The 19,638-nt window shown below is 38.0% G+C and overlaps 1 protein-coding gene across 1 annotated transcript; it reads left to right on the top strand.

Annotated features, from left to right (window-relative positions):
• The first annotated feature begins 507 nt into the window (after positions 1 to 507).
• Positions 508 to 15,312, top strand: nlk1 (nemo-like kinase, type 1). Its single transcript, XM_081386159.1, has 12 exons — positions 508 to 811; positions 3,242 to 3,550; positions 3,773 to 3,902; positions 4,041 to 4,096; positions 5,990 to 6,096; positions 8,830 to 8,915; positions 8,999 to 9,208; positions 9,874 to 9,975; positions 10,077 to 10,163; positions 11,639 to 11,837; positions 11,943 to 12,036; positions 12,957 to 15,312. Exons 2-12 carry the CDS (start codon positions 3,243 to 3,245, stop codon positions 13,003 to 13,005), a joined length of 1,428 nt encoding a protein of 475 aa, XP_081242285.1. The 5' UTR covers positions 508 to 811; position 3,242; the 3' UTR covers positions 13,006 to 15,312.
• The last annotated feature ends 4,326 nt before the right edge of the window (positions 15,313 to 19,638 follow it).

Raw genomic sequence — 19,638 nt, 5'->3', positions numbered from 1 at the left:
AAGATCTGTCATTGCAAGTTGCTTTCAGTTACAACAGCCCAAACATGCAGTTTAGTCTTAAAGCTTGACTGTGAAACCAGGGGATTAATATTTTAAGAACAATTATTAACATAATAGGAAATTAATAAATTGAATGTAACAAATATAGAAAATTATAAATATGTTTTATTACTTTAATTATTAAATATTGGGGCGTTATAGCATGGCAAGAAAACATGCAAATAATATTTCCCAGTTTTTATACTAATTGTAGTAACTTGTGTTCATCAAGCTTAACCTTTCGAGCCTGTTAATGATTGAAAAACAAAACAAAAAAAACAACATACATATCTAAAGCACACTATGTATTATTTAGACAGTCTCAAATTCAGGTAAAACCTCTGACAATATGTTCTGAAGGTTAAGCACCTCCTTTCACCAATCTTAAAAGGAAAAGCTTAAAAAAAAGCTACTACTCTATAATTTGTACCCTAATCGTGTAAGTGGGTGTATTATTAACACAAGACAAGAGTGAACGGTTAAACTGCGTCTCTAGCATTGTTTACACCGGTGGTCCTCCCTTCCCCCATACACTCATCCCTCTTTTCTTTCACTCCATCCCCCTCTCTCAACTCCTCCTTCTCCCTCACTACCGCTATTTCCAACAGCTGATTTCCAGACCAGAGAGAGAGGAACACGGCGAGACAGTTGAGGTTTGAGATCAGCAACAGCAGAAGATTTAAAGCGAGTAGAAATGCAGGGCGAGCGCTGCGATCCGCAACATCCGTCATGAAGATTTGAGCTCCGCTGCCGCTGCCATCAGCTCCGAGAGGTTAGCCGCTGTGCTAAAGCTAACTTTACAAACAACTGTAGCCAATAAACCTACTTTACCAGCCTTCATCACGAGTTACAGTTCGCGTTTCCCTTTCTTTATGCACTAGGAGGGGTTGTATTCACTTTATGTTATTATTTTCGCTCTGAATGCATAATGTGTGCATATAAACATCAGATATAGGTCACGGAGCAGATTAATTAGCCAGCTAGCCAGAGGTAACGTTAACGTTAACAGCTGGTGAGGTCGTGTTAGCTACATTATTATTATTAGAGTTAACTAGCTTGAAAATGACATTAAACTAAACTAAACAAATAGAAGATTGAGATATGTGTTGGCAGACTTCTGTGTTGTGTGGAATGGCTTATAGCAGCTTAAATATTAACCTTGTAACGAGTTGTGTGATTGCAGTGTAGCTTGTTAGCTTGGATATATATATATATATAGAGGAAAAAGAGCACCGTGCGAACAAAGATGAGGAACCAAACTGATGTTAACTTTCCAGACATGTTGCAAGTACATTTTCTTATAATTTTTTTGCAGGCTATTTAAACTGATATAGCCGATAAAGGTGCTGTCAGGCCACCGACCGAGCACATGATTAAAGTACATCAACCTTTGGCATGCATTTGGTCTGGTAATGTTTCTGAGTGACCTGCGCTGTTGCAATGCGGCTGCACTGTAACTGAACGCTGGCTCTAAGAGACAACTTGTTTGTATTGCCTAATATTTGACAATTTGTTTAGATTTAATGTTTTATTTATAGTTAATTGTAACCTAATTCATTTTGGGCTGGTTAATTGTTGAGGAAGCCTTTACCTTAATGTACTTACATACTACCTTATTGCCATCAAGACAGTTACATTTGTATAATACATACACTTAAGCTTAATATTTCCAAAAATATTCAATTATTATTTACACTCATCATGTCATTAAGAAGTTGAATGCGACTATGAATGTCAAGCCCAAAAACAAAACAAAAACACACCATAAAAGTGGTCCATACAACTCATTCGCTATATTCCAAGTCTTCTGAAGGCATCTGCTAACTTGTGTGTAAAGAACAAGCAAAATTACAAAGCATAATTCACTGGGGAGAAACTCCCCCTGCATTTTGAATGTCATTTTCCACCCCATATATTATGACAGGGTTTCTCAAACTCGGTCCTGGAGGGCCACTGTCCTGCACAGTTTAGCTCCAACCCTGATCAAACACACCTGAGCAAGCTAATCAATGTCTTCAGGATCACTAGAAACTCAGAGCTAGGTGTGTTTGATCAGGGTTGGAGCTAAACTGTGCAGGACAGTGGCCCTCCAGGACCGAGTTTGAGAAACCCTGTATTATGAGAAACATGAGAACCGATGTAGCAATGTGTTGAATGGCAACATATTTGACACGAATAAGATTCGTAAGCTCCAGTGGATGTGAAGATTTTCAGTGAATAGTGGCTATTTTGTTCCATTTGTATTCCATAAATAAATAACAGATTTTTAACTACATGAGCGCGAGTAAATAAAAAAAAAAGTTTTTTGTTGTCAGTAATATGTCAATTAGAAATTCAGAATAATTTAGACATTTTTTATTTTATTAACCCACTGTCGGGAGTGTACTTAATCAATTTAAAGCGATAGTTCATCCAAAAATGAAAATTCTGTCATTGACTCAGTATCACCCTCATGTTTTATGTAAAACCGTATGACTGACTTTCCTCTGGAGAACAAAATAAAACATTTTGAAGAACGTTGGTAACCCAAACAGTTTCTGTTTCCGTTGACTGTTGTATGGACAAAAAATGCAAAGTCATTGGGAACCAAAACTGCTTAACATTCTTCAAAATCTCATAATTTGTGTTCAACAGAAGAAGGAATCAAAGTTTAAAGTGATGGCCCTCCAAAAAAAAGAAATTCTGTTATCATTTACTCACCCTCGCATTGTTCCAAAACTGTATGCATTTCCTGATGTAATTTTTTAAGTTGATTCTTAGCAAAAAACACTTTGTTCTTTCAAAATGATTTCTGCTCATTAATGTGTAATTACTTCTACCAACTAATCAAGTATTCTCGTAAGCGTAGAATCTGCCATTTAGAATACATACGAGCGAGTCGCTCGAATGGCGGCAGCCATGTTGCACCTCCATCTTGAAAATACTTTAGACAAATAGGGACATACCTGGAAATTCAAGCTTCGCCTTTCGCGTTTTTACACTCAGTGGCACTGTGACGAATGCGAGAGGGAGATTTTAGTCGCGACTGCCGGCAGATTTGAAATAATAAGGCCACCGTAGGAGTTAACACGCTCTCGGAATGGGAGGGGCTAGAAAGTAATATGTTCAGTTGGTAGTCATAAACAATTTCACCGCTAGATGGGAGAAAATCCTACACAGTGTAGCTTTAATGACTTTCTCACCCATGTTTGTTCTAATGTAGGATGGCGTTCCATGGATCCACTCGGCCGACAGTGTGTGGTAACTTGTTCCCTGGATCAGACTTAGGCCACAAGTATTTTTGTGTCAACGCCACGACCGGCACTACCTCAACGGGCCTCTGTGCAACACCAAATCCCACTGGACCCAACGCTCCAGCTGGGACTCCTAGACACCCAGCGTCTCTCGGGGGCAGCGCAGGCGGAGGGGCGGCCATCCCGCAACCTCACAGTAACCCAGCAAGTGAGGTTCCAAGTCCTGCTGAAATGGAGCCTGATCGACCTATCGGTTATGGTGCATTTGGGGTGGTCTGGTAAGTCCTGCTGTCATCCCAACACACAAATTTCTGATGACTCTGTCCAAGTAGGCTCTCTACCGGTTTTGAAAGAAGTTTCTATTATATTTTAATACATTTTAAAATGTAATTTAAAATCTTATTGACCCCAAACTTTTGAACAGTGGTTTTATATATTACACGCTCACATTTTCTTCAGTAATGTTAACATCTGGTTACCCTGTTGCATTGCTTTGGTAGGTCTGTGACGGACCCTCGGGATGGGCGTAAGGTGGCTCTGAAGAAAATGCCGAATGTCTTCCAGAACCTGGTCTCCTGCAAACGTGTGTTCAGGGAACTCCGGATGCTGTGTTTCTTTAAACATGACAACGTAAGTTTTGCGGGCTGAAAAGGGAATCATGCATGCATTGATTGATTGATTGATTGATTGCTGAGTGGGTGTGTGTTTTTGCAGAGGTTTAGAATTTGATTGCATGTTTTTTGTAATGATGGGAATTTGCTTTGGCAGGTGCTGTCTGCCCTTGACATTCTCCAACCTCCACAAATCGACTGCTTTGAGGAGATGTATCCTTCATACCCACATTTTACCTAAATCTGTTCCCATCTGAAACTTTTATTTTCTCTGTATTATTTATTATAAAATGCCTATGTAATAAGGGGATTAAGTAATTGTTTTGTTTCTGTTAGTAGTGGGTGACACTATGTTCCAACTTGTATAATCTTATACCACAGTTATATGTGTTTGCATTCTATCACTAGCAATGTTTCCATCCAATGTTGCAAATTTAACTTGCACGCAAAATTGGAAAATCACATAAAACATTGTGTTCAAGAGAACAGAACCGTCACTTCCTTGGAAATTGGCGCAAAATATCTGTAATTAAAGTGGAAGTTGCTGCAATCGGGGAAGACACTGGCTATTTTTTCCTACATCATAAATTACTTCCGCCTCAGTGCGCACAGACAAAACGCAATAAACGCTCTCATGTTATCTTACGTTTGGATGCCTGGTGTTTGGGAATGCAATCGTGTGAGGCTTCATGAAGGTCATTATGCCAAATCATTTTGATGACAGACTTTTGGCTCAGGCATTTCAGAATGATCAAACCAACATTTGAGATACTGTGCAATGAAATTGGTCCACTGGTTAGTCCAGTTATCCAATCACATCCACTGTTGAGGCAAAGCCATGTGAGTTTTTGTTGTGCATTGAAGGATTTATTGGGTAAATGTGTTTCCATTGTAGTTTAAGCACATGGCTTACCGGATTTAAAAAAAGTATACGCCTTAATTGAGTGCATACGTTTATTTTTTTTTAGAATTCTTTATTTTTAGAATTTATGCACATCTTGGCATTTCCATCCAGCTTTTTTTCATGCGTTATCCCAAAATGCGCATAAAAATAGGTGGATGGAAACGGAGACTTTCACATTGGTAACAAAGCAACGTAGACATGGAGTAATAGCAGACCAGAACATAGTGTAAAGAGTTACTTGCTGTATTAATATAGAGTGTAACTTGTATACCTGTGAGTTGGAAATTCATTTATAACAGGGCTCGACCGTTTCGAGCATTTATGACTGAAAATAGATGTGTGTGTGAACTCTAAAATATATTTACCGTTACCCCTGTAAACAAAGCAGCTACTTTTTGTTTCTGACCAGAATTTAAATGTTTTAAACAGCCATTCAGATTTTTTTACTATGGTGTTCATCACAACAAATACTTAAATATTTAAAGACTTTATTATTTAAAGAAAATTTATTTTTATTGTGAGAAAAAAAAGTTATTAAACCTGTTGGGAGGGCAGCACTTTATTATAACCTATTTCAATACGTGATTATACCTTACCATGATAAAAGCTTCAATATATTACGAAAATATTTGAAAACCTTCTGTACTTTTTGTATTCTTCTTATAATGTCTCCTCATATACCCTTATTAAGCTAAAATACATTATTTGAAAAATTTGCTTTGTTCCCTTTTTTTAATGGGCTTCTAAATTTTTCAGCTTACGAACACATGCGCTCCTTGGTAAAAAAGTAAGTGTCAGGCCCTGGCCTTCTAATACAAATTGTACTGTCTAGTATGTTGAACTCAGCATTATGTGAAGGTGTTTTTGCACTTATTAATTTATGAATATCCTGGTTTGCTTCCAAAATGAACACCATGGCAAGTGCCAAATGCAAGTGAAAATTAGCTTTGGCGAGTAAATATAACAGTTTTATTTGCCAGTTGGAAAACTAACTGTACTAGGAACTGTAACATATTTAACATTTTTTTTTTTTTTCAATTCACATGGAAATGATGATCTAAAAATACTCTTAATGTACTGGTATTTTCTTTTTTTGGTTACCCATTGCTAGTTTCCCTCTTGTGTTCTCATAGTAGATGTTGTTATTGTGGCTGTAGATGTTTTGAGGGTCAGTTGTGTTCTTAACTGAGTCTGTGGTATAGATACGTGATCACTGAGCTCATGCAGAGTGACCTACATAAAGTCATCGTTTCCCCTCAGCCTCTCACCACCGATCACATCAAGGTGTTCCTCTACCAGATACTCAGGGGTGAGTTCACATGGGCATATGTTACTTTGGGATAATAATTATTTTTTTATTTCGGGGATCAGGAGTATTTAATCATGACGGATGAGAGCTTGGTGTGTTTTGTGCCTGCGTTGCAGAACGGGATTATGTTTGAACTTGTAATCGGCCTGGAAAACTTTAATCTTATGTTCTGAAAATAAAATTTGTTAACAAAATCCTACTGAACTGTTAATCTTGTTTGGGGCAATTTTGACTCTCGTTGCTGGGAGAGTCAAGCAACGTGTGTGTGTGACCAGCTGAGGAACTTGGCAGCATCTGACGGTGACGTCATTGGAATGCGTGCTCGTCAGAGGCTATAATTAGATGTGCCACAGGTGCATCTTCAGGTATCACTTTGTCTGAAGAGAAGTCTGGGCATATCCTCAGTTCGGGAATGAAGCTCAGCATCTCGTTCCCGCTTTCTCAGGGAACGGGGTTACAGTCAATTAACCCAAGATGTTCCCTTTCAAAAGCTTCTCTCAGTGTGCTGAGTTAGCACTTTGGGAACGAGAATACCAGAGAGGTGATACTTTTGGAGACTCAGAGAGAAGTAGAGGGGACATTGTGCCTCTTGAGAGGTGAGGAGGTCCAACTCTGCTTCTTAGATTCTTTCCCAGATTTGTTTCACTACCTCTGGGTGGAGTTTTTATTCCCCATTTGGCACAGTTTGTCTGTACAATAAATCTGCTCCCACATTCAGATATCCAAGGATATAAATCGCCCTGTGGGACAGGAACTCGACCTGAGCCCAGAGCTGCGCTAGCCTGTTCAGATGGCGTGAGCGCAGACCTCCCTGGCGATTTGTATTGGTGACTGCCGCAGTGTTGTCCACCTGCACTAGGACATGGTAGTCCCTGAGCTGCTGGAGGAAGTACTTCAGGGCCAGAAATACAGCCATCAACTCGAGGCAGTTGTTGTGCCAATCGAGATGATGACCCCCTCCATGTCTCTTGGGCTGGATGGCCATCTAAGACCGCTCCCCAGCCTGACTGGGAGGCGTCTGTCGTTAACATTTTGCGACGGCAAGACGCACCTAGTGCTAGGACCCAAGGCTAGGAATTGGGGTCTGAGCCACATAGAGAGGGTTCGTTGCCCGCGGCACCTAACCCTTATTTGCCCTTGGATGAAACTCCCCAGCTTTGAACCACAACTGAAGTAGTCTCATGTGCAAAAGGCCTGTAGGCATCACTGTGGACGCAGCTGCCATGAAACCTAATATTATCTGATACTGACGAACAGTAACGTCCTGACTTGGCCTGATGTTGCTTAGGGTGTTCAGCATGGTCCCGATACGTGCGGGTGACAGTTGTGCCCGTATGGTGACCTAGTCCCATACAACTCCTAAGTACGTCGTCCTCTGCGCGGGAGAGAGAACGCTTCAACCCCAGAGAGACAAGATGAGCTAGGACGACATCTCGATGTCAAAGTGCAAGCTCTTGAGACTGGGCCAGTATCAGCCAGTCGTCTATGTAGTTCAAAATGCGGATGCCCTGGAGTTGCAGGGGAGTTAGAGAGGAGCCAGCGCTGCATCCATGCATTTTGTGTTTGTGCAGGGTGACAGGGCCAGGCCGAATGGAAGAACCCGATATTGGTAAGCTTCACCCCCTAAAGCAGACCTCAAGAACTTCCTGTGTCGTGGCAGTATTTCTATATGAAAATATGCGACCTTGAGATCAATCATGACGAACCAATCGCAAACTGTATCTTGTAACCTTTTCCTACTCTCTTTAGGACCCAAGGAGAGATACCCAGCAGTAGCATCCATTTTGCCAAGGTCTCTGACAGGGGTACCAATTTCAATATTTCCTGTTGAGGAGATGCTGAATGTTATGTGTCCTGGGCAATAAACAGGAAGCGACAGAACAATCAACATTTCGCTGGAAACACTACCAGAGGTGGTGGGCATGTTACAGTAGTTTAGAGAGAGACAGAGACTCCTCACCCAGATCGATACCCGAGCACCACGATCGCATTGTGGGTGCTGCCCCTTGGAAATGAGCAAGGCGAGTGCGCACTTCTAACAAAGAGTGACAGACACAGTACGGCTTTGTAAGGTCTGAAAACAAAGAAAACCTGAAGGTGTACCTGTAGCACATCTAATTATAGCCTCTGACGAGCACTCATTCCAATAACTTCACCGTCAGATGCTGCCAAGTTCCTTGGTGTGTTTGCACACATGCTTCACAGCTGGTCACACTCAAAGGTGTTCCCAAAGCGCTAACTCACCGCAGCATTGAGAGAAGCTTTTGAAAGGGAACCGTAATATTATGATGACTATTACAGTTTAAAACATCTGTTTTCTACTTTAATATAATTTAAAAATATAATTTATTCCTGTGATGGCAAAGGTTGTTGTTTTATTGCTGTTGTTGTTTTTTGCATTTTGCCTGGCAAAAATAAATACATAACTACTTTTTTGTGTGTAATAAAGTAATACAACTTTTAGGGGGCTTTTGCATATGAAAAAGTCAGATCCTTCTTTTTTTTTTTCTTCTTTTTTTTTTTCCATGCCTGCCTTCCAAATTTATCCATGGCACCATTTTTTGTTTTGTACAACCAAACTAGTGGATACACAGCACCTTTAAAAACATGGGTGTTTGTATTGGCAAGTGCAGGAAGTCTTGATTTTTCCTAGTAGTGTTTATGTTGTGTGATATGTTAGTATTGTTCCTCCTGTTCTTGTCCTTTATGAGGTGTCCTCTCTCTTTCTCTCAGGGCTGAAGTACCTGCACTCTGCGGGCATTCTGCACAGAGACATCAAACCAGGGAACCTGCTGGTCAACAGCAACTGTCTGCTTAAGGTACCACACTGCACATGTGCTCAAATGTACTCCGTCAAATAATAATGGCAAAATGAGAAATGTCACTTTTGCTTCTCATTTAGATTTGTGACTTTGGCCTGGCACGAGTGGAGGAGCCAGATCCTTCACGTCACATGACCCAGGAGGTGGTGACGCAGTATTACCGTGCTCCAGAGGTTCTGATGGGATGCCAGCATTACACTTCAGCTATAGATGTCTGGTCTGTTGGGTGCATCTTCGCTGAGTTGCTGGGCCGGCGTATTCTTTTCCAGGCTCAGAGCCCCATACAACAGGTAATGGCATACACTACCATTCAAAAGTTTGGGGCCCGTAACATTAAAAAATTAAATAAATAAATTCTTTTAATCTGAAAGGATGCATTAAATTGATCAAAAGTGACTTCCACCTTGTTACAAAAGATTTCTGTTTCAAAAAATGCTGTTCTTTTAAACCTTCTCATCAAAAAAATCCTTTAATAAAGAAAGTATCATCACATATACACAAAAATATCAAACAGCGTAACTGTTTTCAACATTGATAATAAGAAATGTTTCTTGAGCAGCAAACCGTATTAGAATGTTGTTGTTTTTTTAAGGAACTTGTGACACTGAACATGGGAGTAATGATGCTGATAATTCAGCTTTGCCATCACAGGAATAAACATTTGAAAATACATTCAAATAGTAGACTTTTATTTTAAATTGTAATTATTTAACAATACTACAGTTTTACTGAATTGTTCATCAAATAAATGCAGCCTTGGTGAGCATAAGAGACTTAAAAATCTTACCCACCACATACTTTTAAATGTTAGTGTATAATAAAGAATCATCTTTAATAAATTAATTAAAAATCTTGTTAAAATGAAATGGTTTTATTAATTTGATTTTGAAACGGTAGTAATGAAAGTGTCTTTTACTCACGTTTACTCACTCGGTTTCTTCTCTTTTTCTCTCAGCTGGATCTGATCACTGATCTTCTCGGGACTCCTCCTCTTTCTGCCATGGCATCTGCGTGTGAAGGAGCTCGAGCGCACATTCTTAGAGGACCCCACAAACCAGTTCCGTACCCTGTCTTACAATGATTTATAAGTCTTTAAAAAAAATCCTCAAATCAAATACAATATTCCATATTCTTTAATTTGTGCTTTCTCTCCCTTAGCCGTCATTGTCTGTTCTGTACATGTTGTCGGATGGGGCAACACATGAAGCTGTTCATCTTTTGTGCCGCATGCTAGTTTTTGATCCAGTGAGTATGATGTATACGCTTTGACTAAAATCTTTTTGTGGTAATTTTTTGATAGCCTAAGCCTACACTTAAAATAATAGTTAATTTTAGTCAGGTAACGCGTCATAACATTCTTCCATAATGGTTAACTCTCACTAAACTGCAGGAAGCACACTGACCAATGTTTAGATGTTTTTGGGGATGGGGACATATGATAGATAGATAGATAGATAGGCCATAGATATTCTTAATAACTATATTTAATTATAAATGTTATAAAAAGTATAATAATTTAATCTATATTTATTAACATTTTATAACACACCTCTCCCTTACATGATAATTTTTATCTTATTTCCACTTTAATTTTAATGCTAACATTTCCACTTTTCTACTGTCCAGTGATAATTTGGAAAGAAAATGCGATGGAAGCCTAATGTTAGTCAGTATAGCAATAAATGCAATTTTGATTGTGTGGAACGCGGCAATTCAATAACAGAGAATGTTTTTTCATTCCATTGCGCAACTTTTCCATCATTTTTAATGTAAACTTCACCCTAGACATTATTGACTGTTGCGCTCTCATCTCGCTTCCATACTTTTGCAGAGTATCGTGCATGACACAGCTTTCTAAAACGAGGCACTCTCAAGTTACTAAGGCGTTACTAGACCTGCAAAAGTTTGCCTCGTTCCTTCAGTGTAACAGCATTAACAGCAAGCCAAAGAGGTCAAGGTTTCAGCTGAACTAGGCTATAGGTTACGTCAGCATTTTAAACACTTACATTGTTCTTGCTCCATCCATGCAATAAATGCACGTTCTTAAATGAGCGGGCTTTCTCATTGCATCTTGGTATGAATCAAAAATCTAATTGGGGCTATAGGCTATATTAATATTTAGGCTACAAGTAAATACGAAGATCCAAATATTTAGGGTCAGTAAGATTTTTTTTGTTTGTTTTTTTGTTGAAAGATTCACATGAAATGAGGTTCACATTTGCTGCATTTATTTGATTAAAAATACAGTAAAAACAGTAATTGTGAAATATTATTACAATTAATACATGCTAACAAATATATACTGTACATTTCAATATATTTTAAAATGAGGTTTATTTCTGTGATGGCAAAGCTGAATTCTAATTTGCTGATTTGGTTGTAAAGAAACATTTCTTAGACGAAAACAGTCGTGCTACTTACTATTTTTGAGGAGACGGTGATGCATATTTTTCAGAATTTTTTGATGAATAGAAAGTTCAAAAGAACAGCATTTATTTGAAACTGAAATCTTGTGTAACATTATAAATGTCTTTATTGTCACTTTAGATCAATTTAATGTGTCCTTGCTGAATAAGTTTTAATCTTACTGACCTCAAACTTTTGAATGGTAGTGTAAGCTTCATGTTCATTTATATAAAATGATAGTTCTTTTTCTATATTATTTTGTAGTATGTTGTTGTTGTTGTTATAATTCTTATTCTGTGTGTCTCCATACATAGGTCAAGCGCATCACAGGCAGTGATGCTCTGTCTCATCCGTATTTGGATGAGGGTCGTCTGAGGTACCACACATGCATGTGTAAGTGCTGTTACTCAGTGCCCAGCGGGAGGGTGTACACCCGAGACTTTGAGCCGCCTGCAGATCGACCTTTCAGCCACAACTATGAGCAGAGCATGCACTCTGTCTGGCAGGGCAAAGGTGACTCTCTTTTTATCACTCTGGCCCTTTGTTACAATATTAAACTTCATCTTCTTTTGACATGAAGGCCCTATTTTGATGACCCATTTTCTCTCTTCATCTCAGAGCTCATCCATCGTTTTATAACAGAGCACCAGCAAGGCAAACGAGTGCCTTTGTGCATCAATCCCCAGAGTGCAGCCTTCAAAACCTTCATTAGGTCAGTGCAAGAACAAGCGTTTTTTGAGACAAACCTTTTTCAAATGCATGCACTCAAAATGAACAATGATATGGAGATGTAATATTTACTCATTCTTGTAGTTCATTTGATAGTTGCTTAGCTATAAGATTTATTGTTGTTGTTGTTGTTAAATTTTTAAATGCCTGGTGAAGGATAGAGCAGGGTGGTCTCTATAAAAAATATTATTTTAAATAAATGTATTTTATATAGTTATTAAAATTTATATTTTATATATGTACAAATATATATAAAAATAATAATATAATAATATTAATAATGTATTGTTGTTGCCTGTTGTTGATACCATTAAATATAAATAAAGCAGTAAAATAAATTTAAATGCAAATAAATATTTGTATAAATCTATATAATGATGAAATTTAGTAGTAGTAATGTAATGCTTGTGGCCTTTTGTCCACCAAACTTCCATTTTAAAGGGTTCACCCAAATATTTTAATTGTCATTTACTCACCATCATATCATTCCAAAACCAAAAGACTTTAATTCATCTTCAAAATAAAAAGGAAGATATTTTAAAATAATCTAAGAGCTTTCTGTCCCTCCATTGGCTGCTACGCAACTACCACTTTGACGCTTCATAAAGTTAATAAAGAGCTAAATCACAAAACTAATCCTTATGAATTGAATGGTTTAATTCATTGGTTCTTGCGGAAGCGCAAACGTGCTGCGTAACACGACAAATGAACCTCATTGGTTCTTGAAGAAGCTCAAGCGTGCTGCGTAACATGAGAATGAACCTCATTGGTTCTCAGATTTCATTTAAAATATTCGAATATGGACAAAAGTCTTACAGGTTTGGATCAACATGAGGGTGAGTAAATAAAGAAAAAAATATTTTTGCTGTCTTAAGTCATTGTTTTTCTTACTTTCTGTGTCAGATCCACAGCCTGGCATTCGTCAAAAGTATCAAGGAAAGAAGAGAGATGAGGAATGAGGTGTATACTGGGAAATGTGGATCATAGGAGCAAGCTTGCATTGGAGATGACTGAAGGATCACATGCTTTTGAACGCATTCTCAGCACTCTTTCCAAGTCAACATGGGGATTTCTCAGAAAAACATTTTTCCAGTTCCACTTTCACAACACTGATGAATAATGCTTCTGATGCTGCTGAGAACAGTTTTATACTGACTATGTGCTTAAAGATTATGGCAAATAGAGTTTTCCACAAAAAAAAAAAAAAAAAGAAAAGAAAATCTCATGGATTGTTGAATTTTGACTAAATGAGCCAACGTCAATGTTGTGCAATACAGATATCTGGAATAATGCAAATGATGAGACTGCGCTGACCATGATTTCACTAACAGATGAGATGACAGTGCCCACAAGTCCATAGCATCACCCCCGCGGCCATCTTTAACTGTGGTGTATCTCCAAATTCTGTCTATAGACTTTTATCACTGTGTTCCTTTTCTGGGTTCTTAGGTTTTATTCTTAAAATTCTGGTAACCAAAAGTTCCAAAAGTCTTCTTTCTTAGTTACGGTTTCCTCATTGAACTGAATGCTTTCTGTTCAATACCACTCAGACTTTCTCTAAAATATTTTTTTTCCTTTCTGTTATTATTTTCATTTTATCTAGTTTTTTGGGGGAGTTTATTGTGCAAATTTCTTTCTAATCTCTCTACATTTCTAATGAAGCATCCTGTGCAAACGATCCTTGAGCAAATGCATTAGTTTTAGAGTTGTATTAGAATGCTGTATAGGGGTGATGGCGTCTTGTGTTTATCTGAGGAACGTAGGTACTGTGCTGTTCCTGCCTGAAGCATCTTCCCAAAGCCCCCCCACCCCCCCTCCTCGGCCCCTCCTCCTAGGACCAAACGAGATTGATATCAGTATCCTGCTTTCCGATTGGGCGAGGCTCTGTAGGCAGAGAAGATAGATCGAATGTTATTTATTTTCTATTTTTAATTTATTGTCTTGTCTAACTTTTTCTGTGTTGTGTTAGGCGGACCAGGTGCGTGGGTTTCATGGCAGCATGAGCAAGTCATGTGGTCCGTGCGTGTTTTTGAAAAAAATGCGGTTTCTGGGAGTTTAGGGAATGTGCAGTGTTGTACTTTTTTTGAATATTTCATTACCTCAACCAGCCTTCAGTTCACTGGGCTTGTGTGTATAGACTGAACCCAATCGTTTATCAAAAATGTACTGTAATGCAGCCGAATGACGTCAAGTGTGTGTGTGGAGCTCCTCCACTGGGCAGCAATCTCTTCCTGAATTGTTTCTGAATCGATCTGCTTTTCTTTTTCCTTCAGAGTGAGGGATTGGTGGGATGGTGGCTGATGGGTGAGTCTTATATGCTTGTTGGAGAAATGCTGCTGTTTGTGTAATACCTCCCTGACTCCTTTGTAAAAGTAACACGTCTAGGGCTCAGGTTTCATATTATACGATATGGACTAGACTGTAGACACTGTAGATGTGGATCCAGGCAGAGTTACTGAATACAAGCAGCTGTTGGTGCTCTCTGGGTTTATTGCAGAAGGCCGAACTCTCAAATGCCCAGTACTGTAAATGTTTGCCTCCTACCAGCAGGTGGCAACAAAAGCGCAGGGCACGATTGGATGCATCAAGGCTGTTCCTCATCAATAATGTCTCTCAATGCATGTGTGTATGGACTTCACTTGGATTTGCAAATTGCAGTGCATTAGTTGTTTTATTTTAGAAACTTTTTAAATGTGCTGTTGCTATTTAATTTTATTATAGGAACATGTTCTTTTTAGGTTTTGTTTTCATGTATTGTGACCAATTCTTTTAGGTTTTTGGTTTTAATCTTTTTTTTTTTTTTTTTTCTCCTTAAGTTGATGTTTTTATGACCACTTTTGCTATTGTGTTGGTAGAAAAACTAGCAAAATAGTGACCGGAATGAAGATCAGTGGGTTGGTTTAGTCGTCTTACTGACTGCCAATCAGAAAGTGAACTTTTTAATTAAATGGTGAATTTCCTTTAGTTGTAAGATAATAGATGTTAGACATTTTTAAGATGAAACTGAAAACTTGGTATTCGTGTTAATGATTATTATGGCTTTGATAATATGATTGAACAGTTGTTTTAAGATGGTTATTATTTCTTGTTATCTGTTTTATTAGGTTTTCTTTTTTCTTTTTTTTTTTGTCTTTGCATTTTAGAAGAAAATATGTTTTTGGACTTTTTGTGTTCCCAACAAATACTTGAAGTTTTTAAGAAAAAAAAAAGGATACGTGGATTAGGATAAAATAGACATTAAAGAGACAGACACTGGAAACCTTGCCTCTGCATCTTATTGGCTTGTCATTATTACAATTACATTCCAGTTCAAGGACAGAATTATGATATTTCAATTACAAAGAGGTTTTGATGTTCATGTGGTTTTGGAACTATTTTGTCATGAAATTAAAATTCTCCATATCTATTTTCTAATTGCATATTATAGGACTTATTGTGAACGATTAATTTATGCATGTTTTTTATGTTTTGACCTAGTAATGTTTACAACAACAAAAAAACCTTTACATCACAATGCAATGAAAAGATCTTTGTTTCATTGTGACTTTAAAATTAAGTGATTTAAAAGTTCTAAAAAAATCTTTCAATCTTGAGTTGAAATTTTGATCATGACACATTAACTGTTATTTGTCCATGTTTGTTCAAGGAAGACCTTCTAGAATAGATTCACATGACAAACTTAAATATCAGAAACTGGTCACAAGTTACCAGACTCATGTAGAAAAGGCTTTGTGTATGTTTCATCCTAAATGTATACATGCACGAAAGTTTTTAGATTTGTAAAACCATGTGTATGTCAGAATCTGCACCTGGTTAACTTGATTGTAAGGACATACTCAAGCTTTATTTCACATGTTCTGAAGTCCCTGAGGTAACCATAATGGAGCTTAGGATACCTTGTTGTGACTATATCTCCATATAATTTCCATATGCATATTGCCTTTCAGACAAAAAAAAAGAAAAGAAAAAAAGAGTCTCCAACACGGATATTAGAAAGATTACACTGCTAAAATCACCCATGTTTTCCACCCAGTAAAACTATTGTTAAGAATAGAAGAAGAAAAAAACTAATTGAGATGTAAAATTGGATTAGATACTAAGTTTTCAGATCATGTATTGTGAATATAGACCAAATGTGTAGCAATTTTGAAAAAAAAGAAAGGTGCTGCCCATTTTGTGCACAGTCTTCCTCGCAAAATTCTTTGGATCACTTAAGGGACTTTTACAAATATAAAAAGCGCTAAAAGCAACATTTTCTAAAAGCATTATGTTTGGCAAATGTAACTTTAGGCTCCAGGGGCCTGGTGGAAATAAAAGGACATTTTCCATTAGCACTCTATTTATAAAAAAATATATAATAATAATTATTATTAAACACACTTGGCGTATGCACATATAACTGGTGAGAACTTAGCACTTTCCCATCAGGAATATTGCATAAAGTAGAAATATTATTACAGCTATAATGTGAAACACACTGCCCATTCAGCTGATATTATTTTTTGCTGCATACCAACATTGTCATGTCAGAAACTATATCTTTTAACAAAAGTACAACCCCATTTCCAGAAAATTGGGGACATTTTGTAAAATGCAATTAAATCAAGAATCTGTGATTTGTTAATTCTCTTGAACCTTTATTTAAATGACAGATGTACAAAGAAAATATTTCCAATGTTTTCACCGACCAACTTAATTGTATTTTGTAAATATAGGCTATACACATTTTGATTTTGAATACTGCAACACACTCCAAAAAAGTTGGGACAGAGGCATGTTTACCACTGTGTCACATCACCTTTCCTGTTTCACATAATTTGTTGCATGCTTCATGCTGCAATGCATGCTGGGAGCCATGAGATTTATACTATGGTGACTCAGAGCATGCACTGCGGCATGAAACATGTCACCATTGCTCAGATTCATATGCTGATTCTTGATGTCTGTGTGTGTCTGAAGAGTTTTTTTCCCCATAATGTATTTAGAAATCTAAATTCAGAATGTCTGATCTGTTGAAAAGAAAATATTGTTGGTGAATAAAATCTATTAATAACAAATAACCACTTTTGGTCAGGAAAAATATCAGTGCATTATTCTACCTTATGATGCTGAAACCTATATCACCTGATCATCTTTGTTTCTGGCTTTCTTTTTTAACAAATTATGTGTTTTGGTAAACACCGTCACAAAGACCACAAACTCACATCAAAAGCCAATAGTCAAACTGTCCAACTAAATGAAACGCTGATCACCATAATGGTGATAAAAAAATTTCAATAAAACATAATCTAAACTTCTATTAATTCTCAATAAGAACTTCTATAGCCGCATGACAGAAATGAAGTAAATCTGGGTAGTAATAAGTGAAGCTGGTAATGATGTTGTTCAATACTCCTCTGCTGAGATCTTGAGAGATTTAATGTCTTCTTTTATCTTCGGTTGATTTAATCTAAGGCTGTGGCTGGTAGTCAGTTGTCGTTCTTGTGTTTCTCTTTCCTTCAGTGATTCTGCTTGTTACCAGCAGGTGTTCATCACTAATACTCAGTCATCACTTAAAGGTTGTATCAGTGATTTCAGGCCCAATTTTTTTTTATCACATTCACCTAATCTTTCCTAACGATCCGCTAGCTGCCCGCCCCATAAGCATGGCGTCAAAAAAACGCGTCTCTGTAGGCAGCCTAGGCTCTGAGATCTGCACACAAAAACAATTGGTTTCACCAACCACTCAAAACCAAAACAAATAGTGTTCCAACCAATCACAGACAGGGGGAGGGTGTTGTGAGGTTTTGAGCCAACTTCTTCTTCAGCTCCGACTTCGCGTGCAGCCGTGCATGAGCACAAAACCTCACAACACCCTCCCCCTGTCCGTGAAACACTATTTGTTTTGGTTTTGAGTGGTTGGTGAAACCAATTGTTTTTGTGTGCAGATCTCAGAGCCTATAGGCTGCCTACAGAGACGCGTTTTTTTGACGGCCTGCTTATGGGGCGGGCAGCTAGTGGATCGTTAGGAAAGATTAGGTGAATGTGATAAAAAAAAATTGGGCCTGAAATCACTGATACAACCTTTAAAGGAACACGCCGACTTTTGGGGACTTTAGCTTATTCACCGTATCCCCCAGAGTTAGATGAGTCCATACATACCCTTTTCATCTCCGTGCGTGCCGTAACCATGTCTGACGCACCCACCGCTAGCCTAGCTTAGCACAAAGACTGGAGGTAAACGGCTCCAGCTAGCATACTGCTCCCAATAGGTGACAAAATATCACCAACATTTTCCTATTTACATGTTGTGATTTGTATAGTCACAGTGTGTACAAATAACAAGGTAACATGAGACAGCCATCTTCTAACCATATACATACTGGGAACTATATTCTCAGAAGGTGAAGCACTGCTACTTGGGCGAGTGATTTGCTCGCAGCACCTGAGAAGCCCCATGGTGAGGAGCAGAATATAGTTCCCAGTATGTATATGGTTAGAAGATGGCTGTGTCTCATGTGACCTTGTTATTTATACATGCTGTGACTATACAAATCACAACATGTAAATAGGAAAATGTTGGTGTTATTTTGTCACTTATTGGGAGCAGTATGCTAGCTGGAGCCGTTTACCTCCAGTCTTTGTGCTAAGCTGTGTGCTGGGTGCGTCAAACAGAGTTACGGCACGCACGGAGATGAAAAGGGTATGTATGTACTTATCTAACTCTGGGGGATACGGTGAATAAGCTAAAGTCCCAAAAAGTCAGCGTGTTCCTTTAATTATCTCATTAACTTTAACTCTGATTCAGAGTTACTTTAACACTCTTTAGAGTTGGACTAAATGTTCTCTGGGTAGTTAATTTAACTCTGGAGATTTTGCTGTGTATGAGTCATAGGTGTGATAACGAGAGGCACCGGATTCTTAATTTGTCCAATATCAAATTTATCTTCAGCCCAAAGGGTTTCTGGAATTCCTGATAATAAATGAAAATAGTTTTTAACTGAAGTATCAGGAACAATTTTTCTCTCCTCAGTGCACAACCTGTGAACTGTCACTGTCTGCATTATTAGGTATACCCTTACCCCTGCATCATTTGCATAATACCCATCATCATGGCAAATCCATAGCTCTGACTCCACCTGCTCCGTGGGCCACACTCCTACTTCCTCCCAGGAGCCTCCTCTCTTCCCCACAGAGACATGAGGCTGTACTTGCATCTGTTGGAAGAAAGAAGATTGAGATTGTGTTATAGCTTTACAGTATATGCAGAGAAATGATATTAATGGATATTCAAGATTTAATTTCAGTGAACCACTTCTCTTCATACTCACTGTTTCTTTCATGGCCCACAAACCATGAAGTAGCCTACAAAGTACAAATGAAGGAGTTAAAGCGTAGTTATAATGCCAATTTGGTAGCATTTTTCCACCCTTTGGTATCAATTCTTTTCCTGACAATGATACAGAAATTGTAATTTGTAATTTAGACATTAGATCTCCACCTAATAAATTCAGAGGACTAACTCCGATATACCATAAGTTGTACAAGTCTGATTAGAATGTGGCAATTTATTCATTTTGGATGCGGCCTCTTTCATGAGTGTTGA

This window comes from Scardinius erythrophthalmus, assembly GCF_964197995.2.
Source record: "Scardinius erythrophthalmus genome assembly, chromosome: 1".
NCBI lineage: Eukaryota > Metazoa > Chordata > Actinopteri > Cypriniformes > Leuciscidae > Scardinius > Scardinius erythrophthalmus.
The sequence above is the reverse complement of the archived record's forward strand: the minus strand, read 5'-3'. Positions and strand labels throughout refer to the sequence as shown.